Source organism: Microplitis demolitor, chromosome 1 (genome assembly GCF_026212275.2).
Source record: "Microplitis demolitor isolate Queensland-Clemson2020A chromosome 1, iyMicDemo2.1a, whole genome shotgun sequence".
In the NCBI taxonomy this organism is placed as follows: Eukaryota; Metazoa; Arthropoda; class Insecta; order Hymenoptera; family Braconidae; genus Microplitis; species Microplitis demolitor.
Genome location: NC_068545.1, coordinates 10,793,527 through 10,808,020, shown reverse-complemented (window position 1 = coordinate 10,808,020; position 14,494 = coordinate 10,793,527). Strand labels below are relative to the sequence as shown.

The 14,494-nt window shown below is 28.7% G+C and overlaps 1 protein-coding gene and 3 long non-coding RNA genes across 14 annotated transcripts in view; 2 read left to right on the top strand and 2 right to left on the bottom strand.

The window, feature by feature from the left end:
- LOC128668672 (uncharacterized) overlaps positions 1 to 725 on the top strand; it is a 31,915-nt gene extending 31,190 nt beyond the window's left edge. For 2 of the 3 annotated variants that reach the window (XR_008404348.1, XR_008404353.1), the window contains exons 6-7: positions 83 to 193; positions 525 to 723. This is a non-coding gene — a long non-coding RNA (uncharacterized LOC128668672). Of the gene's footprint in view, positions 1 to 82; positions 194 to 524 lie in introns of all 3 variants that reach the window. The other variant, XR_008404349.1, reaches the window with a different exon arrangement.
- A 137-nt stretch (positions 726 to 862) lies between these two features.
- LOC106693634 (uncharacterized) lies at positions 863 to 3,846 on the bottom strand. 3 transcript variants are annotated; one of them, XR_008404363.1, is made up of 4 exons: positions 3,566 to 3,846; positions 1,418 to 1,922; positions 1,108 to 1,319; positions 863 to 1,035 (listed from the first exon to the last, which is right to left on the bottom strand). It is a non-coding gene; the product is annotated as an uncharacterized LOC106693634 (long non-coding RNA). The 3 variants fall into 3 exon arrangements; XR_001345181.2 differs by lacking the exon at positions 3,566 to 3,846 and having other exon boundaries at positions 1,108 to 1,207; positions 1,272 to 1,319; positions 1,418 to 2,101; XR_001345180.2 differs by lacking the exon at positions 3,566 to 3,846 and having other exon boundaries at positions 1,418 to 2,101.
- Positions 3,847 to 6,281: 2,435 nt separating this feature from the next.
- Positions 6,282 to 9,397, top strand: LOC128668611 (uncharacterized). 3 transcript variants are annotated; one of them, XR_008404283.1, is made up of 6 exons: positions 6,282 to 6,394; positions 6,554 to 6,744; positions 6,825 to 7,196; positions 7,276 to 7,405; positions 7,482 to 8,580; positions 8,714 to 9,397. It is a non-coding gene; the product is annotated as an uncharacterized LOC128668611 (long non-coding RNA). The 3 variants fall into 3 exon arrangements; XR_008404263.1 differs by having other exon boundaries at positions 6,282 to 6,744; XR_008404275.1 differs by having other exon boundaries at positions 6,282 to 6,744; positions 7,477 to 8,580.
- Positions 9,398 to 11,633: 2,236 nt separating this feature from the next.
- On the bottom strand, positions 11,634 to 14,449 carry LOC128668580 (uncharacterized). Of its 5 annotated transcripts, XR_008404245.1 has the most exons (9): positions 14,016 to 14,449; positions 13,666 to 13,856; positions 13,214 to 13,585; positions 13,005 to 13,134; positions 12,671 to 12,933; positions 12,273 to 12,385; positions 12,096 to 12,198; positions 11,926 to 12,016; positions 11,634 to 11,815 (listed from the first exon to the last, which is right to left on the bottom strand). XR_008404245.1 is itself a non-coding variant. In XM_053741839.1 (4 exons), the coding sequence occupies exons 1-4, from the start codon at positions 12,289 to 12,291 to the stop codon at positions 11,714 to 11,716; spliced, it is 315 nt and encodes a 104-aa protein (XP_053597814.1). In that variant the 5' UTR covers positions 12,292 to 12,410; the 3' UTR covers positions 11,634 to 11,713. The 5 variants fall into 5 exon arrangements, 1 of the variants encoding a protein (XP_053597814.1); XR_008404225.1 differs by having other exon boundaries at positions 13,666 to 14,449; XR_008404242.1 differs by having other exon boundaries at positions 12,096 to 12,183; positions 13,666 to 14,449.
- Positions 14,450 to 14,494: the final 45 nt, after the last annotated feature.

Genomic DNA, 14,494 nt, shown 5'->3' with positions numbered 1-14,494 from the left:
GATGAGTTTAATACATAACGAAAAATTTATCGAATCCTATTTGCTTAATAATATGACTAAATTCCACGTTTTTATGTTTTAGATGCTTCAATGAATCCCATATGCTTCCCTGTATTTATCAATATCAATTTATCAATATTATTTTCTGTACTGAGGTGATAAACATATTGTTGCGAGAATTTGAATGCGCAAGGTAGTTTTTGTGTAATATATATTAATTCTGTTATAATAGCAGTCCAGCCATTTTTTTAAATATAATACTTTTTATTATTACAATCGAGTTTCTCGATTTGGCTTAATTCTTAACCACTCTTCTTTCGTAAAATTAATGTTGAAGCCTATTAATTTTTCTTTACTATCAGCGACTTCAATTGATTCTTCGTTTTCTGAAGAAATAATGCACTTATTTTCATCGATATGAGAAAAATTCAAATTTCTTTCTTTTAAATACCGATTGAAAATGTAATTACGATTATGTTTAAAATCAAAGTATAATGCAATAGGTGATTTTAAATACTTCCCAGATGGACGTTTCCAAATTTGACAAATTTCTGCCCAAACAGGATTACCTCTTGGTTTTATTTCACCACCATTGGAACAAATATCAAAATTTACCACTCGATTAATAACTTCCACAAATGGGATGGCAGCCCAAGACGTCATATTGTTAATCATTATAACTTATTCATAAATTATTAAAATAAATATACAAGTAATGAAATGCACATAAAAAAGTTTTATTTATCAAATGGCGTTGTAAAATAACAATACAATTAGTATAGCAATTTCGATTGTCTTTTGTTTTTTCAGCAGTTTAAAAAATGACGTTTGAAATGTTTAAATAAAAAAAATAAATAAATATACGAAAGAAACAATTGTTAGACAAGTACATGTTGATTCATCATAAATGACAATAAAAACTGAAAATTCCGGCTTTCATATTAATCGTCTACAGTGAATACAAGATAAATTAAGTTAACATTATTTATTTTTTATCCTTGTTATTAATTTTTCTGGTACAAAAGTTTATGTGATCTACAATAGAAATAAAACAGAAATTAATTTCATGAAAAAATTTTTTATTTTAATTTAATTTAAATAATATACTTTTTTAATACTATGGCAAATTTTTATAAATAATTTATGTAGCCGAGTCAACTCTGATTCCATCATTTTATAGCTGTTTGTAGCTTTATTAATAGTTATCCTAGAATGAAACATTGTTTAGTTGAAAAGAAACTTGTCTTGGAACATGAATAGACATAATTTACATTTAATCCTTTTATAGCTGACGTTCGATAATCAACTTCCGATATAAGCTACAAAAAAAAACACAAATAATTAACTTACTAATAAAAAAAGTAGAAATATTGGTCAATATGTAAAAAAAAAATAAAAAAATATTTTAAATAATTACCACTTTGTAAAATACAAGTATTTGAAATTGGCCATTGTTTGTTCATGTAATTATTGACAAAAGCATCCCATATGATAATCTTGTTCAAGACTCAAGCAAACCTGGTCTCAAGTTCGATAGACTTTAGTGTCTTTCCCTACCTATGTGTCTTGCTACAGATACTTGTAGCCAGATTTCAATAACAAGTCTAGTACAAGCCTTATACAAGACATTCGTGCCGGATTAAAACTCAGTTCTAGATTGAGCTTAATTTTTGCCAGATTATTCTCAATTGACCGTGAACCTTGGGCAATTCTTGAGCAAGCCATGCATAAGTTACTGGTGCAAGAAATGCACCAGAAGCTTTTCAACTGCACCGTATCTAAGATATCTTCAATATTTTTTGTTTACAATACCTTGAGCAAATCATGTACAAGTCTGGGCGACGATTTCTTGCTACATGATCTTGTGCAAAACCTATACGTAGATAAAGACGTTGGTGACCAGATGTTTTGCTGAAGGCACACTGGAACCAGAATCTTGCTTGAGCATATGTTACTTGGATCGCTAGCTTGCTTGGACCGAGATATCGTTAAAACATTCATCTTATACCATAACTGACATATATATAACGAATTTATTGTTGATTTATTTACAGAAAAAATAAGTATTTTCAGACTTGTTCCCTGATTAAAAATACTCATTGAAAAGTATTGAAAAAGATAAGAATTTAAGCCTTTTGAATACTTTCTATACCCCAAAGTTTTCATCTGGACATAAATTTAATACTTTTCAATCATATTGAATCCAAAAATAATATAAGAATTTCTAAATTTCCGAGGAATATTCCTCAATATTGAAAAAGATTCAAAAGAATTGATATTTTCAATCTTTCTCAATACCAAAATAGTTCCATATTTCGGGTTAAGACTTGGATTGAAAAAGATTCAAATGAATTGAAATTTTCAATCTTTCTGAATACTTTTCAATAACAAAATAATTTCACATTTCGGGTCACGTGTGGGATTGAAAAAGATTCAAATGAATTGACATTTTTGAATCTTTTTGAATCCTTCTCAATACCTAAATAGTTCGATATTTCAGATCGAGTGTAGAATTGAAAAGAATTAAAATGAGTTGACATTTTTGAATCTTTCTAAATCCTTCTCAATACCAAAATAATTCCATGTTGGAAGGTATTGAAATGATGAAAGATTGAATTCCTTTCAATACTTTTGAATTTCATTTCAAGAATATCAAAGTATTCAAATGATCAAAATTTCAATTCCATTCAATACTTTCCAAAACTTCCGTATGGATTAAAAAGAATTGAAATAATTTTCAATCCTTTTTAATGAGTATTTTTAAGCAGGGTTGTGTTTAAAGGTGATATCAGGTGTTTCTATTTGTAAATTAAGCATAGAAACTGAATCATAATTTTTATACTAAATAATTTTACTATTAGGGATCTCAATGATGCAAATAACACTTAATGATAGAGCTATGAAATAAGTATTTTTATTTTTTGTTTATTATTAAAAATTCAAACTATTAATTTCTAGCTGTTAATATTTGTTGAATTTTCATACTTTTAATTAATATGAACAAGTGTTTATGTATCGAGTTATAAGAAATAATTTATATTCTTTACAAAAAAAAAAATTGAAATTAACAAATACCGAGTACAAGATATATATCTTGTGCTCAAAAGAAATTGCCGTAGAAAGTGTGCAAATTAAAAACTAAACAAAGGTTTAATGTACTTGGTCAGCGTAAATATGATAATTACATGCAGCAAAATTCAAAATTTTCTTTCTATTTTCATCATAACATAATTTTAATTACTTGTTTCTATAAAATTTTTTTAAAAAAGCGATTATATAATACACATGCGCGATAAAGCTATCAATGCGCATGCGTGATGATTTTATTTGTGCGCATGTGCAAAGGCAAAGTGTCTCCCACTACTCATGACGTCACCATTTAACAACTATTTGAATCATAATAATTATTTTTAATTAATTAACAATAAATAAAAGTTATTTTGTAAAAAAAACGTATTGGTATAAAATGAGCAAAAGGTGAGCAATTTGTTAGTTCGAAAAGTTTTAAGTAAAGTCTTTATGTTTACTTAGATACAAAAAAAAAATTTTTTGTATTTTTAATTACCAATCAATAATTTAGTAATTAATTAATAATGTGAGCGATTGCGGATTACAATTGAGCATTTTGTGAGCAATTAGGAGCACTTATCCATTATTCCCGATCGTTACAGTTCCATGCCAACTTTTTCTCGGTAACTTTCGCTAAAGCAAATTGTGCTATTACGCTTATTAGTGTAATTCACATGTAGGTCTGGGCGATGTTGGAAAAATAAATCGATGTTGGAAAAATCGATCTTCTCAATAATCGATTACATGTAATCGATTATTAAGTAAAAACATCGAAAAAACTCTGATAGCCACCCTAATCGTAAGTTAACTACAAGCTACTGCCGTATTTTAAAGGTAACTTTAAGTGTTGGAGAGCAAACAGTTATCTTTACGTTGACAGTATGGCTATGTTCCGATATACACTGTGACCACTGTAAGGTGTGATCTCCGACATGCATTAAGAGCACTGAGCAGTGCAATATCGGAACATGGGCTTACTAACCCTGATAGCACAAGGTGCTCATCAAAAAGTTTGTATTTATTAGTTTGCGACCAACTTGACGTCAAGTTGTCGACAACTTTAACTTTTGCAATTTTTGGCTACAGTTTACCGCCAACTTTCTGAGAAAGTCGGCACCAGGGAAGTGCCGCAATTCGAAGGTAGGTTCTGAGAAAATTGATGGCAACTTTTCGTCAACTTATGGATTGCTAACTTTGGCCACTAACTCTCTCAGAAAGTGTCCATCAACTTTGAAAATACTAACTTTTGCGGCCAACTTGGCGTCTACTTGCGGCTGTTAGTTTGATGCCAGTTTCTTACCAACTTAACTATCAGGGAAGATTGTTGAGACCCTGATTAAGCAACTGAATCCGATCGAATTGAACAGAATTCTATTAATTTGGTACCTAACTTAAAAATGAATTCCGTCTAATTCGGCAGGAAAACCAGAATTTGTCCAAATTAAAACGAATTTAAATAATTCTATTCGGTTTAATTCTGATTAATTCGAAAATAATACTTCAATTTCTTGTTCTGAATCCGAATTAAAACGAATTTGAAATTTTCAATTTAGTTGAATTCTGTTTTGCAGAATTCGATAGAATATAAAAGAATTAAAATTTTGAATTTGGTTGAATTTAGTTGTTTAATCAGGGGATTTAAATTAAATTCCAAAAATACATAGGTTATAGCTGGAAGATAATGCAAAGTATCGATCGAAATTGAAATCATTTGCTTTTTTTTTTTTTTAATGTAATAAACACACGTTTCAGTATTATTGTTATGATAGTAATTTTCTAACAATAAGTAAATTTCTCAACAACTGTAACAATTACTTTTTCGAAAATTATTTTTAGATTAATGAAGTAGTTTTATAAAAAATTGTAAAATAGCCAGTATTTTTCATTTAATGAATTTAAAAATTCTAGTTCATTAAGGGTGGGCAGTACTAACCGAATTTTACTTTTCTGATTACGTTTTAAATAATTATGTCACTCGAAACATGAAAACCTTTCGATAAAGTTTGTCTTACACATTTTTTCGGAAGCTATAAAAGTTTCTATAACAACAATTAATTAACAAATTAAAAGAAAAGTAAAATACAAAAATCCGTTCCGTGCGTCATAGCCTTAAGATGTGAATTAGCTAATCTGTTTAAACGTTCCATTTTTATAACCCCAGCATTAGAAAATAAACGCTCCGATGGAACAGACGCAAACGCACAATAATTCCATGGCAAGCTCGAATAATTTTAGAAAAGCGTTTCTAACCGATTATTCAATAAAAATAGATAAAAAAAAATTGTCTTCAAGTAACTTATAACCATATTAATTTTACTTTTCAGAATTATTCGCCAATAAATTTAATTTAAAAGGTTTTCAAGATTGGCATGATAAAAAGATAAATAATTAGTACATAACTAATTTAAAAATTTTTTTTTATCATTTTCAAAATTTTTCGATTATTTTTAAACTCTGTAAAATAATCGATTAATCGACTCACAAAATCATCGAGAGAAAATAATCGATTATGGAAAAAAAAATCGATGCTTGATAAATCGATTTTTCTTTCCCTTCTCCATTCGTATGGTCACTGTCACTTTGTGTGTCGTGTGTTATTATGTTGTTGATTCATATTTTTTTACGATTCTTATTTTAAATCGGTATTTCACCTTTTTGTAAAAGTAACTTGTGAACACACTTTAGAGATGCGAGCGGTCCCGTCATTGACATTTATTTTGGTCATCGGACGGTCACATTACCGGGTTTTTTTAAAATGACGGGCCATGCGAGCGAAAATGCTGCCATCTAGTGAATTTATAAATACTAATATTTAATGCTAAGCAAACTCTAATTTAAAATATTTTTTATGCAATGGTTTAAATAATCAAAATTAATACAAATATTCTCTAAAAGATACAAAATAATATTTGATTTAAAAAAAGATATTGTTATTAACCTTAAATATGAAGCTATATGAAATCTTACAGATAAAGATGGAATAATAACTGTTAAATAAAGAAATTTTTGTGATAATAATAATATGATTTATGTCATATTTATTGCATCATTTATTGGTTGAAAGTTCTTTTGAAAGAAAATTTTAAAATACTACATGAAAACATTATTTTTATTCGACTTTAAAATGATTACTTGTACAATCGCCATCATTAATGCCTGGGAAAAAAATTTGAAAGTTGCAACCACTCTGTATGTTGTCATAGTTAAGGCGAAAAATATCCGTTGGCGACAGTGGGAGCATAGAGGAGTGTGAACTTAGGCCAAGTGAAAGGAAATGTATTTAAAGTGGTTAATAGTTCAATGACATATGTAAACAAACATAAGGGTTAGTAAATAAATATTAATTTTTATTTGTTTATATAAAAAACAATGTTGTGCTTGGTGAAGAACTGTTTATTAAAGTGTGTAGCTTTAATTAATGAATTAAAATAAATAAAATGTTATTAAAAGTAGTAATTGTGATTTAAAAATTTCTGATCTGTAGCGTGCAGTGTTAAACGTGAAATATTAATTAAAAGTTGAATAAAATTAAGTGATTTCAATTAAAGAGCATATACAATCACAGACTTTAGGTTAAATGTACATAAGTCTGAGGAAAAGTTCAATTGGTGCACTTGCTAGTACTCTAGCTAAGTATACTATTTACGGATACTACTGGTTATAAGATGTTATAAGGTAATGAATTTATTTATTAAAAATGTAAATAAGATGAATGAATAAAAAGTAAATTTTAATAAATATTATAAATTATACAGGTAGCTAGGACGAATTCTGGGACAAATTCACAACAAATTCACAATCATATTCATATATGATAAAATATTTAATTATTAATTAACTTTTGTTTAAGAAATTTATTAATCATAAATGTTATAATTGTAATAAATAATAAATAAATAAATATACAAGTAAAGAGAGTCAACTCTTGCTCAGTTATTTTATAATTCATCTCTCAAGTTCATTTAAATTTAATATTATAGTTATTATTATTATTTGATGGTATCATCGTATCGTCATTATGACGCTTGTCCGTCTATCCGTAATTTGTCACTAAGATGAAATTGAAGTTTTTGGTGGACTCTGGCTGAGGATACTATTTTTACAAAGACTGCTGGTTATAAAGTATTGTAAGTTAATAATTCCACTTACTAAAAATTAGATGAAATCAATTGAAAAAAAAAAAAAATCAATAATTATTTATAACAGTACTAGTTATGGTGATTATTATCTGGGCAAATCTGCTCGAGGCTGATTGGATGTTAAATTGGAGCATTACGTTGGATCCCGGCTGAGGACCTTCTCTTCATTGCGAGTACTGGCCATTAATTTATGGATGGTAATAATTTCATTGATTTAAAAATTCGCTAAAGTTAATGAACAATTAATATTAATAAATTTATTATTTAGTACAGGCTACATAAAAAATTTCCCAATGAAATTTTCACGGATTTAATGAAGAATTTAATTGGAATACGCCAAAAGACTCTGGCTCAATCTCTTAAAATAAATCAATGAAAAGCAGTCCAATCAGTGAATATTCACTGCATGAATAGTCCCAAGTATATCACTGATTAAATCAGTGATATACTTGGGACTGATTCGCAGTGAATATTCACTGATTTGCAGAACTTTTTACAAATTATGTGAATTCATATTTAAAAAAAAAATATTAATTGGTTTGTAACTATCGTAACAATGAGGACTTAGTCTCTTGTGAATAAGAAAAAAAGTACATCAAAAATAAATATTTTTGTTCTTGTATTTTTAACTTCCTTAATAAAAGCTTGAGATAAATTACCATCTCTATTCTGCATAATTATTGTATTTTTAACTCTTTCTTATTCATTTGTTATTTCCATGCACTATCGTCTATTGTTCTTGTTGAAATTATTTATTATTGAGATATCTATCGTGATACTCTTGTGTTTATCCGAGACTTGTCACTTACTCATTGTCAAGAATTTTATTATTTGTTTCATTAATATATTTTAAAAAAAGTTTTTGATTTTTACATCTTTTAAATCAGTTCATTGAGTGACTGTAATGGGTGATATTTATGCGAATAAATCAGTGATCACAAGGGGACGAATCGTCGGCTTACTTCAGGCTAATGTTCATGCAAATGTTGTTGCCGAATTATGCAATTGCAATTTTAAGACAGTTTATTTATGGAAAAAAAAATTTCGAGAACATGGTGAAGCTGGATTGCTAGACCACCGTAAATTGAATCATCGTCCTCGACTTACTACAGTTGATGAAGATTTATTATTGCTGGAAACGTAATTACACAACCCGTTTTCATCATACGAGCAAATCATTCATTTATGCGGCTCCAATCTTTCGCCAATATCAGTCGATCTTCGCTTTAAAAAGTATGGTAATATGTCAGCTCGTCCTACTAAAAAGCCAGAGCTCACAGACGCCCATCGCATTAATCGCGTGCAGTATGCTAGAAATTATCGAAATTGGATGCCTGAACAATGGGAAGATGTCATTTTCACAGATGAGAAGGTATATAATGATATTATAGTACTTGTTTTTGGTATATCATTCCTCACAAACGAGCAAGAGCTTTTTTACTAATATATTTTTGTCAAATTTCTTTCAAAGTTAAACTAAAAAAAATAATTTTTGACATTTTCAGTCTTTTTCAACGAGTGCAGATAACAGATTGCGCGTTTGGCGACCACGAAACGAGAGGTTCAATCCTGCTTATGTGCTCCCGGATTATTGGTCTGGTCGAGTTACGTCCAACCATTGGGGTTGCATGTCTGGACGAGGATTAATAGCTTTGCAACCTTTGTCGGGAAATTTCAATGGTGAAGAATATGTTGAATTACTGAATGAGTGTATGGAACCAGCCGTCCGTGATATTTATCCGGAGGAAGACCATCCTTTCATATATTTCCTGCAAGATAATAGCCCGATCCATACCTCACGCCTTGCTCAGGATTGGTTTATGGCCAATCCTGACTTCATCCTCATACCACATCCTTCTAAGTCACCAGATCTTAACCCAATCGAGAATGTGTGGGGTAAAACTTTATCTTCACATTTAAAATAAATAATCTATTGACATAATTCTCATTTTTTGTTTCTTTTTGAACTTGTAAGATATATAAATTTTTTTTGTTTACACTTCTTAAAGCTATGATGACAAGGAATTGGCAACCTGTGGAACCAATCAGGACTAAGGCGATGCTGAATGAATTTGTTCGTGGGGTCTGGGATAACGTAAGCTACAAAATTCCTGACTTATTAAAGACAGTGAGATCCATGCCTAGACGTTTGGAGGAAGTTATTGCGAATGATGGTTATTCGACAAAATACTGAATATTTAAAAATTTTAATTTTTGTATTAAATATAATTTTATTTACATAATATAAACTTAATGGTTATGTGTAATGTGTTATGTGACGAAATATAAACAGCTTCCGTTTTTATAACTTTGATTATTTGTGAAAAAAAGCCATCCTCAAAAGTACAACTAGAAACGGTGCTACTCCAACGTTGAGAACATCTTGATATAGTAGAGGAGACCGTGGGAGACCGACCTTCACCCATCGGATAACCAGATGAGACATATTTTTATCAAATATAATTTATTAACAAACATACCTATGATGGCTTGGCTATCAAAAAGTGTTCATGGCTATTTTTAATTAAATTAATTTTAATCAATTTTTTTTCATCACCTTCACACTTTTGATAACCGAATGAATTTCATTTCAACTGATAGTTTTTAATACACAGAATATGCCTTCGTAGGCTTGTCTATTTATTTCTGTGCATGGCTACCTGCCAAGCAGATGTAAACAGGTAAGTCAATATAGGAAACTGTAGTGTTCTGATAACCAATCGAAATTGGTATCATAAGTAAGATATTTTAATTACAAAACTAATTGTATAGGCTTGTCTGCAAAAAATCGTTCATGAAATATTATTGTCAGGCTATAAAATTTTAAAATTGGAGCTATTTGATAGGTGCGAGAGAGAAAGTAGAGCGGCCGAGGTCCGTGAAGTAGAACAAGACACAACATAGTAGCTGCACGCTACCTGACCGTTGAATGTATCCGAGTGCGCATGCTCGCATGCATGTGAGTGACAGAGACAGCATTTATTTATCACAATCGACAGTAATTTTTAACTCTAATTTATTATAACTCTAATTTAATTATATTAGAAATACTTACGGCTGTAAAATATTGAAAAATAAATTATTAAATATATTAATAATAAAAAAAAATTAATTCAACTAAATTTTTTTTCATTTTGCAGCTAAATTATAAAATTTTTAAATTATAAAAAAATTTATATTCATTATTTAAAATATATTATAAAGAATAATCTATATTATTAAGAGAATAAGGAAGATTTTGGTCCCGCCATATTTACATGCTAAAATTAGTTAATGTTATTAAATTTTATATCGTTAAAAAGATCTTGACTTGAATTTGTGTCTTTCATAGTTTAAACTCTTTTTTGTTGACAAATATTGAGATAAAGCGATTTATCTATTTCATTCGAATTACATTGAAATTACGCGGGAAAAAAAGACGGTCGTATTTATTTTCTTTATTTAAATTAATATTTTAATTTTCTGGCAAGGAATCTTTTTTTTCTGGGTATTTTATAAATTTCGTACCGATATTTAAGTAGTCACGTAGTGACTGCAGGTCGCTCGTTACAGAAAGCCAATTTTAAATGACATATTTTAAAAGAATTTTCTTTAAAGTCAATTTATCCTCTTTCGTTTCACATAAAAAACACTTTTTACTAATTTTTGACATCTTAATAAATATTATTTAGCACGTGTTGTTTTGTCACTAATAAATTATTTTCGACTCTACACGAGCATGCGCACTCGGACACATTCAACGGTCAGGTAGCGTGCAGCTACTATGTTGTGTCTTGTTCTACTTCACGGACCTCGGCCGCTCTACTTTCTCTCTCGCACCTATCAAATAGCTCCAATTTTAAAATTTTATAGCCTGACAATAATATTTCATGAACGATTTTTTGCAGACAAGCCTATACAATTAGTTTTATAATTAAAATATCTTACTTATGATACCAATTTCGATTGGTTATCAGAACACTACAGTTTCCTATATTGACTTACCTGTTTACATCTGCTTGGCAGGTAGCCATGCACAGAAATAAATAGACAAGCCTACGAAGGCATATTCTGTGTATTAAAAACTATCAGTTGAAATGAAATTCATTCGGTTATCAAAAGTGTGAAGGTGATGAAAAAAAATTGATTAAAATTAATTTAATTAAAAATAGCCATGAACACTTTTTGATAGCCAAGCCATCATAGGCATGTTTGTTAATAAATTATATTTGATAAAAAATATGTCTCATCTGGTTATCTGATGGGTGAAGGTCGATCTCCCACCGGCTCTTAGATTAATACCCTACTTTTTCAAAAAACTTTAAAAACTCGATCGCATTGTTTTTCTTTTATTTTTATTAATCAATTTTTTTTTCTTTTTATATAGAAATGAATTTTAGCATATAATATTGGGAAAAATTATGTAATAGGTTACGACAAATATGATTAATTTGTTGAGAATCCAAAAAAATTTTATTCATTTTCATTTTGAAGATCACTTTTAATTTTTACTCAGCCCAATTTTTCTAAAAAACTGCATCACATTGAGTGAGGTAATATTGAAAAAGCATGTAATGTGCAGGCAAGTTCACCGACATTCGTTGCCTGTCTGACATGTTAAAATAAACCTGAAACATAAAAATTAGAATAATTAATAATATATCTATATCTATATATGTATATTTATATATACTTAATTAAAATAGCACAACCTTAAATTAAAAATACTTAAACATACCAAAAAAACATCAATGATGTCGAAGAACCGGTCCCGGCACATCGTAGCTTCTTTTTTTCCGTTTACGAGAATTGGTTCTTGAGAAATAATTCTGTAATAAAAAAAAAATTATTTTATAATTAATTAGCTTCAGATTAATTGAAATATAATTTTAATACTATACTACTTACTCCCATATGCCAAGGTCATCGTCTCGTAAACGATTAAACTTATAATCCGTCCCATGTTCCAGGAGACGAGAACGAACCATTGCATATTCTTCATTGAAAGTCCCTGTAATTGAAAGAAAAATGATTAATCAATCATAGAAACGAGTGAGAGTAATAATTATATAATACAAAACTTACATTTGTTTGGAGAGATCATAGTGGCAAGTGATGATGCGATGGTAACCGGTGACGAATGAATAAATGAAGTGAACACTAAAAACAACTGAAATTCTCGATCGTAATTGTTACTTCTTAAATAAAAAATGACTGTCAAGATAATTGCTATACATATATAATAAAAAAATTAAATAAAATGAATATATATATATATTGTTGTATTCTTATATTATCTATACATTGATTTCATATCCAGTTAAATACAGTTGAATATAAACACAAAAATTTAAAAGAAAATTAATAATCTCTCTAGAATAATTGATTACTTTTTTAATTGTATAAATTAAAATACATAGATGTATTGAATAATAAAATTTATGAACATTAGTAAGTAACAAGTATATTTATTTTTGATGTACTTTTTTTTTATTAACAAGGGACAAAGTCTTCATTGTTACTAAAGGTACGAATTGATTTATATTTGTTTTTGTTTTGTTTTAATACGAATTCACAGAATTTGTTTAATTAATATATTGGAAAATGAAATCATCATGGAGAAATGTACGATTACCAACAGAGAAAATCGAACAAAATCCTGAGTCGTAGTCTCTTGGCGTATTCCAATTAAATTCTTCATTAAATCCGTGAAAATTTCATTGGGAAATTTTTTATGTAGCCTGTACTAAATAATAAATTTATTAATATTAATTGTTCATTAACTTTAGCGAATTTTTAAATCAATGAAATTATTACCATCCATAAATTAATGGCCAGTACTCGCAATGAAGAGAAGGTCCTCAGCCGGGATCCAACGTAATGCTCCAATTTAACATCCAATCAGCCTCGAGCAGATTTGCCCAGATAATAATCACCATAACTAGTACTGTTATAAATAATTATTGATTTTTTTTTTTTTTCAATTGATTTCATCTAATTTTTAGTAAGTGGAATTATTAACTTACAATACTTTATAACCAGCAGTCTTTGTAAAAATAGTATCCTCAGCCAGAGTCCACCAAAAACTTCAATTTCATCTTAGTGACAAATTACGGATAGACGGACAAGCGTCATAATGACGATACGATGATACCATCAAATAATAATAATAACTATAATATTAAATTTAAATGAACTTGAGAGATGAATTATAAAATAACTGAGCAAGAGTTGACTCTCTTTACTTGTATATTTATTTATTTATTATTTATTACAATTATAACATTTATGATTAATAAATTTCTTAAACAAAAGTTAATTAATAATTAAATATTTTATCATATATGAATATGATTGTGAATTTGTTGTGAATTTGTCCCAGAATTCGTCCTAGCTACCTGTATAATTTATAATATTTATTAAAATTTACTTTTTATTCATTCATCTTATTTACATTTTTAATAAATAAATTCATTACCTTATAACATCTTATAACCAGTAGTATCCGTAAATAGTATACTTAGCTAGAGTACTAGCAAGTGCACCAATTGAACTTTTCCTCAGACTTATGTACATTTAACCTAAAGTCTGTGATTGTATATGCTCTTTAATTGAAATCACTTAATTTTATTCAACTTTTAATTAATATTTCACGTTTAACACTGCACGCTACAGATCAGAAATTTTTAAATCACAATTACTACTTTTAATAACATTTTATTTATTTTAATTCATTAATTAAAGCTACACACTTTAATAAACAGTTCTTCACCAAGCACAACATTGTTTTTTATATAAACAAATAAAAATTAATATTTATTTACTAACCCTTATGTTTGTTTACATATGTCATTGAACTATTAACCACTTTAAATACATTTCCTTTCACTTGGCCTAAGTTCACACTCCTCTATGCTCCCACTGTCGCCAACGGATATTTTTCGCCTTAACTATGACAACATACAGAGTGGTTGCAACTTTCAAATTTTTTTCCCAGGCATTAATGATGGCGATTGTACAAGCTAAAACTGAAATATCTCGGTAAATTTCGGTAATACAATGATCAAATTCTTTTATAGTTTGTATTTGACAATAAATTATAATTGAAAATTTTCGTCACAAACGCGTATATAGATGAAAATGACCAAATTCATGACGGTTTTTAATGTGACCGTAAATTCCGCATCTATTCTCCAAAAATGCTTTATTAAAAAATTCTGTCAAAAACGTCTTTATAAATGCAAATGTCGAAATTTGTGACCGTTTGAAACGTGACGGTCATTCCAGCATTACAGAATTTTTTTAAA

Excerpts from the sequence above, each read along its gene's own strand:
- LOC128668580 (XM_053741839.1), bottom strand. Across the intron at positions 12,017-12,095 it reads GATGACCTTGGCATATGGGA|AATTATTTCTCAAGAACCAA; the intron begins GTAAGTAGTATA and ends TTTTTATTACAG. Across the intron at positions 11,816-11,925 it reads ACATCATTGATGTTTTTTTG|GTTTATTTTAACATGTCAGA; the intron begins GTATGTTTAAGT and ends TTTATGTTTCAG.